We start from the raw sequence: 12,696 nt of genomic DNA on the forward strand, positions 1-12,696 counted from the left end.
TAAAGAAAACCGGTCAAGTGCGAGTCGGACTCGCACAGGGAGGATTCTAGACCATTGTATAAGATGCACTTAACACTTTTTATTTATTTTAAACTAGTTTATGCTCGCGACTTCGCGATTTGATTTGAAGTTTTTTGGGAGTTACAAATCAAATCGTTGGAAAAATCAATGGTTGGAAAATGGAATTTGGGATTTGGCTCAATAATAAATCTCGTATGGCGATCGGGTGGCATGCTTTAAGTATATTTTGATTATAATCGAGTGTAAGTTTTAAGGCCATGATTGTAACCATAAAGTCATTTAGTACAATCTCGTGGGGTGTTCTAATAAAACATTTTCAATGAAGGAGCCTTGGTGTTTCAGCACTACCCCGGTTTCAATAGCTCTTTTGAGGTCATATGTTACTTTGTGGGGTGTTATTATGCTTTCACAAAGAACATTATTTAATACCTTACAATCAATCTTGCGAGTTATAAAACCTCCCAGACTATACAGCAGTATAGGCTGATCAACAGCTGTTGATCAGCCAATAGTCATTATGCATGAAGTCCAAAAGGAGTAAGCGCATGCAACAAAACGGTCTTTAGAATGCTTTATTTCTGTCAGTCTGGTTTTAGTATTGTCATCGCATAAACTCTATAGTGAGATGACTGTATGGGTGTACTAAATAATAATTCTTGTACCTGCGAAGTAGGTAGATACTTCCTAATTCCATGGGTGACTGTCAACCTTTTAGATTGTATAGCTGTGGTTAACTGAACATTATGTCATACTTCAGTCCAACTTACTGACCTCTACAAATACAGTAAGTACTACAACTCTACAAGTACACTGGACCTGAGATTTTCCTGTTTTTAACGCAGCATGATTTAAGAACACACCGCCAATGAACGTCATGTGAGCGCACTCGGAACTAAATGTTAGTGATGGGACATCTGTCAATATAGTATTATCAACACGAAGATCATTTGACACAAAGTGGCAATTTGCGGGCGCTCTGATTCAGCAAAAAAAGTAACTGTAATTTTTTGTATGGCACCAGTCTTCCAGCGTTCTTGTATATTACGTCCACCATTTCAGTTAGAGTCAGTTAGACTGTACCTAAGTACAGTCAGCAACAAAGCTAGGTACATTGCACATGTCCATAGTCGCTTGTACTAGCGGGTGCAAACCTATCTTTGTTGCTGACCCTACTTAAAAGTCTGTATCAGACCTTAAAAGTCTGTATTCTGGAAGAACCCTTAACACCTTTTTATATTTTGCAGTGTCGTGTATTGCTCAATTTACGCACAACTCAACCCTTTGAGGAGGTTTTGGAAGATTTAGGACAAGTACTGAAAATGAGTGGAGCTAAAAGAATGTACACAATTACGGGCCAAGAGGTAACTGACTTAACACATAATTTACTTATGATCATTCATATGGCCTTCTCTAATGAGTGCTCTATATCGTCGGTCCATCGTGCTGGAGGGCGCCCCACACTACGCTTGCTTAAACATATACGCGATGTACAACTCTAGGACTTTATGGCTTCAACGGCCATCGCCTCTACGACAATCATGGCTTGCCCATTTCGGCTTTAGTGGTTTGGGTGTCAGTAATATTTAATAACTTCGAAAAGTTAGAGGTGCGTGTCTGGGATCGAACCCCGACCTCCGATTAGAAGGCGGATGTCCTAACCACTAGGCTATCACAGCTTTTTTACTTATAATACATATAAATATTTACATTTATTTACAATAAATATTTCTAACTAAAATAATTGTGGTTATAGGACTAATTTAACAACAACTAAGTTTCTATAACTTGCCTTCCTGTAAACTGATATTATGGTCGTTCGACTCGGATAAGCCAATGATTTTGTGTATTTTAGGTGCGAAGTTTTTCACAGCTACGGAATGAGTTCACGGATGTGGAGACGTTTTATTTGGGCACTGCCATGGTACCTCCCGCGTTAAGTCCTGGTATAAGCGCACCTCTGCCTATAGAGTCACCGATAAGAAGGTTAGTCTTAGAAAACATTATCTTTAGGAAGTGTCTAGACGGGTACAAGCGGTTGCTTGGTAACAAAAAATATCCGGCCACAAGTGTTTTAATAATTTGCTCGGAAACACAAACTAAAGACCCCGCGGCGTTGACCGAACGAAGCCCGAGACGTTGGTCCGACCAGATTCGAGAAGCGGTCGACACGCCCTTCTGCAATGCCTTCCGTATGGCCTCCAATACTCCAATAGGGAAAAATCGTGAAGAAGGTGATAGGTATCTCGAGGGAGCCACGATCCGCAAAATTGAGGGACTGCCGCGAGAAGAAAAACTTTTAATTAAAGTGTCAAGTACACTTTCTGTAGCCAGTAATGAAGTAGCCCAGAACGAAATCTAATCACCCTTACTCCACCTAGTCCGTCCTACTAGGTATGCAAACTATTAAAGTACGACCGTTTGTGTCACTTTCTTATTAGTGCCAACCGAAAAACTTGTAATTTGTATTCAAAGGAGTGTACAATTTCAGATAGTCTTAACAAGATTATAATATGTAGATCTAAAGATCTCGATCTACTTACCTGGTATAATTTTGATTCTAAAAATCATTTTATGTAGGTCGCGATCAAGAGGTGCGGTAGCAGCACTGCCAGTGTCAGAGGACACACGAGGTCGGCGAGCGCGCAGTAAAAGCCGACCCAGGGTTCTTTACGCGCCAGAGGGAGAAATTATTCGAAATTCTGGTACGTACACCGATGCCAAAAGGCTCCCTACAACTCGTTTGAAGTCGTCTGTACACCTAGACGAGATTTTCCAACGCTGCGCTTTCCAGTGCGAGGTCACCATTCTAGCACCTTGAGACCACAACTGCTCGCGGCTACGAGCGAGTCGCACGTTCTGTGACACGCGAGGAACGCTGTGAGGGAGGCTGGGGTACCCGTTGCACTACTGCTGTACCTACTCCTAGCACAAGCTTAACGCTTAGCTGGAGGGGAAAGGGGAATATTAAAAAAAAAAACAACGGTGTCCTGTCCCAAAGATGATGACGTTGTCTTAGCGTTATACTAAAAAACCCGTTTGCAATAGTTCATTCTGACAATGCTATATGATAATCTAATCGCTGAGAAGATTAAGCACCCTTAAAGTTTCTGTTGTATCTAAGCACGTAATTTGATCCGATTTGTTGTAGACTACACATTGTTAGAAGTACTAAAGGAGGAGCCAATGAGAGTGACGATCCGCGGTCTGCGTCGCACGTTCTATCCTCCGATCCACCACGCACCTATTGACAACACACCGCCGGAAAAGAAAATGCAACTTGACTGGGTGTAAGTTGACATCTAACTGTTAGTACGTCAGTGCTGTTAGTCTGCAATCGCATTATTTAATAAAAAAATCGCGCGTTGAACACTGCACGCGGAGTTTTATCAATCCACATTTAACGAAGAGTGTCATAGGTCCATGATTTTAGCTTAATAATTTTCAACGTATCTTTTGGGCGTAGACATGACTTAAGCTAAAACAATTAATACTACACTAAAGAACTAAGAATAAGGTTCTCTTGAGTTCAAAGAAAATCTCCTACTTACCTACTTACTAGACTCAGAACGCGAAGGACTCTGCGCAATTCTTTCAACTACATTGTTAGATTTCTATCGCAGATTTTTTGTCATTTTCATACATACGTTTACATACACAAGTTTATCATATTTATAAGTATATAGGATGGTATATAAAAGTCTCATAGTTTATGAAAAAGTAAAATAATCACAACAGATATGGTTACCGAGGCGCCGACTCTCGGCGCAACTTGTGGGTGCTGCCGACTGGTGAGCTCTTGTACTACGTGGCCGCTGTGGCCGTCATGTACGACAGAGACGAGGAGTCGCAGCGACACTATATTGGCCACACCGAAGACATACAGTGGTAAGACTAGTTATAACCATGTGGGTGCGTTGACAAAAACTTTTTTGACTTAACACTGTTGCTTAGTGTGTATACTGCATAAAAAGGTTTTGAATTGATTGTCATTATCATCATCATCCTCCTCATCAACCGATAGACGACCACTGCTGGACATAGGTCTCTTGTAGGGACTTCCACATGCCACGGTCTTGCGCCGCCTGAATCCAGCGATTCCCTGCGGCTGAATGTAAATATCTACAATAAGTTCGTCATAGCATAATATTATAAATTATAAATCTTAAATATATAAAACGAAAAGGTGACTGACCGACTGACTGATCTATTAACGCACAGCTCAAACTACTGGACGGATCGGGCTGAAATTTGGCGTGCAGATAGCTATTATGACGTAGACAATAGACATCCGTTTAGAAAGGATTTTTGAAAATTCAACTCCTAAGGGGGTTGAATAGGGGTTCGCTTATGTGGTCCACGCGGACGAAGTCGCGGGCAATAGGTAGTCTTAGGGTAAAAATTTGGCATCTTTTTGCCCTCGCCTTTCCAACGAAGCTTAACTGGGAGTCTAGGCTTAAGACTACTATAACTAGGTACAAGTTGTCGCAACTTGAAGTGGTTAGTCACGTGATTTGTTTTTGTGAGCAGCATGGAGCTGCACCCGTCGCGCGAGCTGGTGGCGAGCGGGCAGCGCGCAGGGCGCGGGCGGCGCGCGCAGGCGCACGTGCGCATCTGGAGCACGGACACGCTGCAGACGCTGCACGTGTTCGGCATGGCGGAGTTCGAGGCCGGCGTCTCCGCTGTTGCTTTCTCTCAGCTCGTAAGTGTGTGTTTAATTGAGCTATTACAAACGTGAAAACTGAGTCATAAATCATTTTTATCCGTCTGTGTTTTTATCAGATCTTTAGCTCGTTCCTACAGGCCTTATGGAGGAATCTGATGTTGTGGTGCTGTGTGCAACTATAAAAAAGGATTTGTCGATATATATAATATCTCGCACCCGGCTATACTCACGTGTTTAGTCGACGTTAGCCCGACTAGTTTCGAACTCATCCGGGGTCCTTTTTCAAAGGGAATCAGTTCGCGCACGCGTCGCGGACTGAGATTTATAACAGGTTATAAGGAGCGAGGGAGCTCCAACTACCTGCGTCATCCCTGTATAGATAACGACTTCTGCAGCATTCTCACAACCCTATGATCGTAATGAAATGGATCAACTAAGTATAGTGATAACATGAGTCATGACTCATGACCAGTGGCGTAGCTACCTAGGGACAAGGCGGGGCGGTGCCCCGGGGCCCTAAAGCTCAGGAGGCCCTCGAATCCTTACCAGAAAATCTCGATCGAACTAAACTTTTGAAAATTTCTCCCATTTTCAAAATAAATATGACAGGTTGCAGTCATAAATAAGTATGCCATGATTAAAGTCAGGTGACTTTAATCATGGCAACTCAGTTGAGAGAAATTCGAAAGTTACTAAGGAATTCCCCTAAATTCTTTCTGTGAATGTATTTGTATATTTAATATTTTTACTTGACTTGAGATTTTTACTGACTAAAACCTAACCAGTTTCGATAGCAGTGTGCCCCATTTTTTGATTTGCCCCAGGGCCCTTGGTTACCTAGCTACGCCACTGCTCATGACACACGTTTTGTGAAGCCAGGGGTGTGTTTGTCTCGCTCTAGCTTTCCGCTGTTATAATGCTTTACTCTGTGCTACGGCCTTGTGTACACGGTGCACGTAATCTGGTAACTTGGGCGAATGGGTGATAACATTACACGTGAAAACCACTCGCATAAATGCGAGAACTCTTTCACGCGGCTTTTGCATCGAAGAAGCGTTCAAAAGCGTTCAAAATTACGCTAGAATTGCAGGTAAATAATATATTATGAAATAACCTGTACCTATACGTAAGAAGTACTTATAATAATTTTTGTTTGAACATAGAACGGCGGGAGTTACGTGCTAGCCGTTGACGCCGGCCGTGAAAGCATTTTATCGGTTTGGCAGTGGCAATGGGGACATCTACTTGGCAAAGTTGCAGTAAGTTCAACATTTATCTACGTGTCTTTATCTATCTTTCAATCTAATAATGCACTATAAAAAGATCATTCCTTACTTCCTTGTATCTACAAATAGATATAATATAGAGCATATTATACTTACTGTGATAGCCTAGTGGTTACTTAGGACGTCCGCCTTCTAATCGGAGGTCGGACGTTCGATCCCGGGCACGCATCTCTAACTTTTCGGAGTTATGTGCGTCTTCATTCATTAAATATTACATGCTTTAACGGTGAAGGAAAACATCGTAAGGAAACCTGCATGCCTGAGAGTTCCCCATAAATGTTCTCAAAGGTGTGTGAAGCCTACCGATCCGCACATGGCCAAAGTGGTAGACTATGGCTAAAACCATTCTCACTCTGAGAAGAGACCCGTGCTCTATAGTGAGCCGGCGATGGGATGATCATGATGATGATGATATTATACTTATCTAGTTATTTATAGGGGTCTTTTTAATTTATTTATTTAATTTCTTAGTAGAATTGCATTATACGCACAGATTAGTTACATCTAATAAATAAGTTTTTGATGCACTGAAAAGACGTTTCAGTTCGTTTTCGAGAAAATTATAGTCTTTTGCGAACTTTAGTTGTATACCGCAATTACCACTACTACACACTACGTTAAAACGCCTATTTACCTCGAGTGAACTAATTATAAGTTCAACGTACTAAAAAACCACGCCTCTGCTACGCCGCGGTCACATAGGTTAGGTAGTGCTACGCGGGCGCTACATGGTGGCAATGCTTACTGCAACTTAATTTGATATGTATTCCTTCTTAAATAAAGCTGAATATTGTGTGTAAGCTTGTAGTTTGCACAGCTGCGTAGCCAAGCAACCAGAGATCAATCAAGATAGTGGGTACAGTATGCAGCAGAAAATAATGTAGGTACATCTGTGGGCGAAAACGATACAAGTAACTAAATGCAATCACGTACGAAATGAGAAAAGTGCCTCTTGCTGCTTGACGGGCGCATCAAGCCGCTTGACAGCAAAACAAATCTACGTGCTTGACGTCAAACCACTTGACCGTGTCGAAAGCTCTTAATAGATAAATAAGGTAATGATAAAACTGAGCCAATAACAGTATGATTTACTTTAAAAGTAATTAAGTATGTACAGTACGCGGCCGAAAGTGATGAACATCGGCCTTTAGAGTGACATTTCATCTTTGTAGAGTCTGTCACTCATACCCATATGACGCTCTGTCGGTCTAAACGACCGAGACAGTGCTCTACAAATCTGCTGTCTCCTTCTAAAGATCGATGTTCATCACTTTTGGCCACGTACATACTGTACCTACATATGTAAAACTAGCTTATGCTCGCGACTTCGTCTGCGTGGACTACACTTTCAAACTCCTATTTCACCCCCTTAGGGGTTGAATTTTCAAGAATCCTTTCTTAGCGGATGCCTACATAAAAGCTATATCTGCGTGCCAAATTTCAGCCCGATCCGTCCAGTAGTTTGAGCTGTGCGTTGACAGATCAGTCAGTCAGTCAGTCAGTCAGTCACCTTTTCCTTTTGTATATTTAGAAGAAGAAGAAGATTACTTCGTAAAAATCAGACAAGTAAATCTATAATTATTTTTTGACGGCAAATGTTTTTGCAGACGTTACAAGAAGAACTGACTGGCGCCGTATTTCACCCCCTCGACGACAATCTCCTCATCACGCACGGGAAGGGGCATCTTGCCTTCTGGAACAGGAGGAAGGATGGATTTTTTGAACGAACTGACATTATAAAACCTGTAAGTATGACTAAGCAGTAATCACTAATCACTAGTTAAATATTTAGGTATAATACGAAAATATAAACCAAACAAAAAGGTTTGGAATCGTAGATAGCACAGATACGAGTAGATGGAATTTTTGTCAGTCTATATTTGGAATAGGTAATTGTTTGACATAAAAAATACCTAATCAGTTGGTAATCGTCATAATTAATCATGCTCTTTTTGATAATTTTCGTAACATCGCATTAAATCCTCTTACTTCTTCTTATTTTCCTTTATGACTTTCAGTATCGCATTAATTCAAAGGTACAGTGAGTTCCTGCCAATTTATTCCCGCCTTTCATAGATTTTGTTCTATTGCTGACAGGTATATTTTGTTCTGAGATGACCACGAGATGGCTGACTGTGGTTCCGTCTGTACTCTATGATTCGCACTGATCCTTAGTGATGTGCGTATTCTGTTAATGTGTAACTGGTTATTATGTACCGATATTCAAGTATTATTATAGTTCTTAATAATAATAATTTATTTATAACTAGCTGATTCCTGCGACTTCGTCCGCGTGGATTTAAGTTTTTTAAAATCCCGCGGAACTCTTTGATTTTTCGGGATTGTTGTCGTTGCTTGGTACCTACAATATGAATTCACTATGAACACTTCCTGAATCTTGATAACCCAGGCGGGCAGCATCAGGATTAAGGAGTTGAATCTAGAATTTTTTATGTGACCACGACGTAAACTTTTTTTGTTGATTTAAAAAAATATTTGCAAATCGGTCCAGAAACCTCGAAAAAATCGATGTAGAAAAAAGAACCACCTCCTTTTTGACAGTCGGTTAAAAACCGATGACCTTGAAATATTTACGGAACAATCTTTAAAATATCCCCTTTCTAACAAAAAAAGAATGAATGAAATCGGACTACGCGTTAATGAATTACAACTCAGTATACATTTTAACTTTCATCCCCTCTCCTACGGGAACCATGCTAAATTTCGGGATAAAAAGTATCCTATATTCTTCCTCATAGTATGACCTCAAATCGTGCCAAGTTTTATTGGAATCCATTTAGTAGTTTCAGCGTGATGCGCGGCCGTGATACAGACAGACAGACAAACAGACAGACAGACAGACAGACAAAAATGAAAAAAATTACAGTTTTGGGTTCAGTATCGATTATAGAGTGCCCTCGAAAAAAAATTTTCAAAATATCTTCAATGTACAGAATTTGACCTGTTACAGTTTTATTATAAGTATATTGATATTGATTGTTTGTTTTAGCCTGCACGGACTCAAGTAACTGCTTTACAGTTTGAACAAGATGGTGACGTTGTAACTGCCGATAGTGATGGATTTATCACAATTTATAGTGTCGATAGCGATGGGGCGTACTTTGTACGAATGGAATTTGAGGTGCGTTGGTAGTTACATTTTAAATATTTACAAAATATATTATTTGGTAATTGGATGGGTGACTGACTTTGAAGGTCCGCTTTTGACATTTTCAATTGCTTCATATCTTGGAGAGCACATATTTTGATTAGGCCATTGGTCCTGATTGTTGTCACTACCATCTGACAATTACTGTAAAATCGAAATCTAGTTCTCTTAAATCGAGTTGTATGCGGAAGAATCTGAGAACCCACCGCATTATTATCCGAAAAAAAAAACGTTTACTAATATAATATGATTAGTGGCAAGGGCAACAGCAATGAGGAATATGGCACAGAGAGATAGACAAATATTATATTTTTATTTGTTCTATAAATATATTTATTGACTTAGTCTGAATATAACGTCCAATATTAAATCCTGTTTCAGGCACATATAAAGGGAATTAGTTCTTTAGTGATGCTCTCAGAAGGTACTTTGATATCAGGTGGTGAAAAAGACAGAAAAATTGCAGCTTGGGATTCTTTACAAAACTATAAAAGGATTACAGAAACGAAAGTAAGATGAAACATTAATAATTATGTATATTTTGGGAAAGAAAAAACTTTTTTTATAATTAATGTAATTTTGTATCATTTTTTTATCAAACAGTTACCTGAAATTGCTGGTGGGGTGCGAAGTATTTACCCCCAAAGACCGGGAAGAAATGATGGTAATTTATATATTGGTACAACAAAAAACAACATTATGGAAGGATCTCTTCAGCGACGATTTAACCAAGTAAGCTTATCTTTATCATTTAGAATATCCATGTCTATTTTAATTTTTAACACTAATAATTCTTTAAATTATTTATAATTTAAGGTGATATTCGGTCATCATAAGCACTTAATGGGCATAGCTGTCCATCCTGATGATGAAATGTTTGCTACAGCTGGACATGATAAAAATATTGCCCTATGGAAAGGGCACAAGTTGATTTTCGCTACACAGGTATGCATATTAGAATACTACTCAAAAACAACAATAATAGCGTAGTTGAAATCGCTTACTTTTTGTGATCACATATTTTATGTATCAGGTCGGCTACGAATGTGTTTCCTTAGCGTGGCACCCTGGAGGTGGGGCTTTGGCTGCAGGAAGTACAGAAGGTCATTTAGTGATTTTGAATGCTGAAGCTGGAGCACATGTGGCTACAATTAGAGTGTGTGGATCACCTCTTAACTGCTTACAATATAATTCAGGTAAAATTGCAAAAGATCTTCACATAATATCAGAATCATTTTCCAATAATTTCAGATTTGTATAAACATATTTATTTTTAGCTGGGGATATTCTTGCGATTGGATCTCAAAATGGTAGCATATATCTATTCAGAGTATCCCGTGATGGATTTTCTTATAAAAAATCTAACAAAATTCGAGGTGCTCAGCCACTCGTTCAATTAGATTGGAGTCTTGATGGAGTTTACTTGCAGACTGTTACAGCTGACTATGATTTGTCATTCTGTAAGTGTGCATCTATAACGCATAATATTTAAAATATAATTATGAATGCAGTTCAGGTAAATTTATGTAATTATTTTTGTAGGGGATATAAAAGCGCTGTCACCTGAAAAAAGTCCAATAGCAATGAAAGATGTAAAATGGTTTACCTACAATTCGACAGTTGGGTTCCTTGTTTCCGGTAAATATTTTCATTTACTAATTTACACATAATTTAAACGACATATTAAAAATTATATTAATTTTTCATTTAATTTCAGGAATGTGGAACAATAGATTCTATCCCATGACATCGCTAATTACCGCAGCTAGTCGTTCAGCTGCCCACGATCTTCTAATAAGCAGTGACTCTGATGGATATTTGCGATTATTTAGGTAATCTACTTTAAAATAATATACATATTAACATGATTTATCCTCGTTGTCTCCACCTACTATGATCAGCATTAAAATTATACTTTTAATTTTTACAGATATCCATGCGCTAGTCCCAAAGCAGAATACAACGAAGTAAAAGTCTACTCAGGATCTATTTATTCAGCTCGTTTCCTGTTTAATGATCGTTGCCTTGTAACCTCAGGTGGATCAGATGCTGCTCTCATGCTTTGGGAGTTAGTGGATGATTAGCATCAAGCAGCGCAGGGGCTGCGACCACCAGCTGTCGTATTGGCACCTCCAACTCCATCTCCACCGCCCCCCGCGCTCGCTTATAATCCTACGTTCCGAGTGCTACAGTTCGATGAACTTGATTGAAAGGAACTACAGGACAGGAGGATACTGGCTTTACCCATATCACGTTATGGCTCTTAAACGAATTCTATGAGATTCGTTGTAGCTCTGTTATAGCACAGAGCTTTGGGAGGATATCTTCTACTTCACTGCAGTAAGTGCAGAATTTTGAGGAGAAAAAATTATGATAAAAAGTATCTGAGAAAGATTTATATGTGATTGTTATCTTAAAATTAAGAAGTAAATTGAAAAATATCAAGCGTCATTTCACTCACTGCCATTCTAACGTGCATTATAAAAAATAAATTCGCTCTTTTTAAAGTAGTTGAGATTTATTTTTGTGATAATAAGTACCTATTTAAAAAGGAAAAATACATTAGATTAAGCTTTAATTCTAGTTTTGACTTCCAGATATTAGATGTTTTAGTTATAATTTATCAATATAATTTATTATTTATACCATAGTTTCAAAATTTTAACGAATACTTATAGAATAGAGGCACAGAAGTAAATATCCCAATCAGGGTCTAAAAAAGTGGACACATAATATGCACTGATATTTTATACAGCAATAAGTGGCGGGCCACTAAGTCATTTATTAAGCGGTTTTTATCAACGCTAAAATCATAGGTTAAATAAAACTAATATACACAATACAGTAGGAGTTTTATACTGTCACCAAACACATAGTTATAATAATCATATTTTTATGTCGATTCTTATTTCTTACCACGAAATGACCATGGTGTAATTTTATGTACCTACCTAGTGTAAAAATCACGTACCTATCAATCCATATTACCGATATTGTTTTTAATTTATAAGTACATAATTAATAGTAGGTATTTTATATTGTGTAATAAACTAATAACTTTATTTGGTTCATTAACATTTCAGTTATTTATTGTAACTAAAGATTTTAATATTGAAATAAACTTCGTTTCATTATTTGCTACTTAGTATTTACCTATATGATTATATTTACAAAAAAAATTGACTTACCTATATATTTTATTCTATTACACATTCACATGAATTAAATATTAATTAAAAGTCACTGTTTTTTATTTAATTGCCATTTTTGTTCCTTTTTATATTAGGTAGGTACCTTGTAGCTACCTACTATAGTTTAATATGGGTATAGTGAATTTCATCATTTTTATCGACTTTAGTTTCAATAGAAGTTAACCACAGATTAAGAAAGTGGGTAATAAGTTATTACTCCTACAAGAGATCCTATGTCCAGTAGTGGACGTCTATCGGTTGATAATGATGATTATGATGGATTAGTTACTATTAGGTATTTTGTAATGTGTTACGGTACCTACGGTCCTTTCATAGATGGTTCTTTGTACCCACTGTACCAATACT

At 38.4% G+C, this 12,696-nt stretch overlaps 1 protein-coding gene across 4 annotated transcripts in view; it reads left to right on the forward strand.

Moving 5' to 3' along the window:
* DCX-EMAP (Doublecortin-domain-containing echinoderm-microtubule-associated protein) overlaps window positions 1–12,342 on the forward strand; it is a 31,641-nt gene extending 19,299 nt beyond the window's left edge. For all 4 annotated transcript variants that reach the window (XM_034984522.2, XM_069509371.1, XM_069509369.1 and 1 more), the window contains 17 exons: window positions 1,266–1,382; window positions 1,874–2,004; window positions 2,599–2,723; window positions 3,170–3,308; window positions 3,757–3,906; window positions 4,549–4,720; window positions 5,848–5,943; window positions 7,578–7,715; window positions 8,981–9,112; window positions 9,521–9,649; window positions 9,743–9,871; window positions 9,956–10,084; window positions 10,173–10,335; window positions 10,417–10,599; window positions 10,682–10,777; window positions 10,857–10,971; window positions 11,070–12,342. In XM_034984522.2, coding sequence (XP_034840413.2) covers window positions 1,266–1,382; window positions 1,874–2,004; window positions 2,599–2,723; window positions 3,170–3,308; window positions 3,757–3,906; window positions 4,549–4,720; window positions 5,848–5,943; window positions 7,578–7,715; window positions 8,981–9,112; window positions 9,521–9,649; window positions 9,743–9,871; window positions 9,956–10,084; window positions 10,173–10,335; window positions 10,417–10,599; window positions 10,682–10,777; window positions 10,857–10,971; window positions 11,070–11,223 — 2,298 coding nt within the window. In that variant the 3' untranslated portion in view covers window positions 11,224–12,342. The remainder of the gene's footprint in view (window positions 1–1,265; window positions 1,383–1,873; window positions 2,005–2,598; window positions 2,724–3,169; window positions 3,309–3,756; window positions 3,907–4,548; window positions 4,721–5,847; window positions 5,944–7,577; window positions 7,716–8,980; window positions 9,113–9,520; window positions 9,650–9,742; window positions 9,872–9,955; window positions 10,085–10,172; window positions 10,336–10,416; window positions 10,600–10,681; window positions 10,778–10,856; window positions 10,972–11,069) is intronic.
* The last annotated feature ends 354 nt before the right edge of the window (window positions 12,343–12,696 follow it).

The sequence above is a fragment of the Maniola hyperantus genome, chromosome 3 (assembly GCF_902806685.2).
Source record: "Maniola hyperantus chromosome 3, iAphHyp1.2, whole genome shotgun sequence".
In the NCBI taxonomy this organism is placed as follows: domain Eukaryota; kingdom Metazoa; phylum Arthropoda; class Insecta; order Lepidoptera; family Nymphalidae; genus Maniola; species Maniola hyperantus.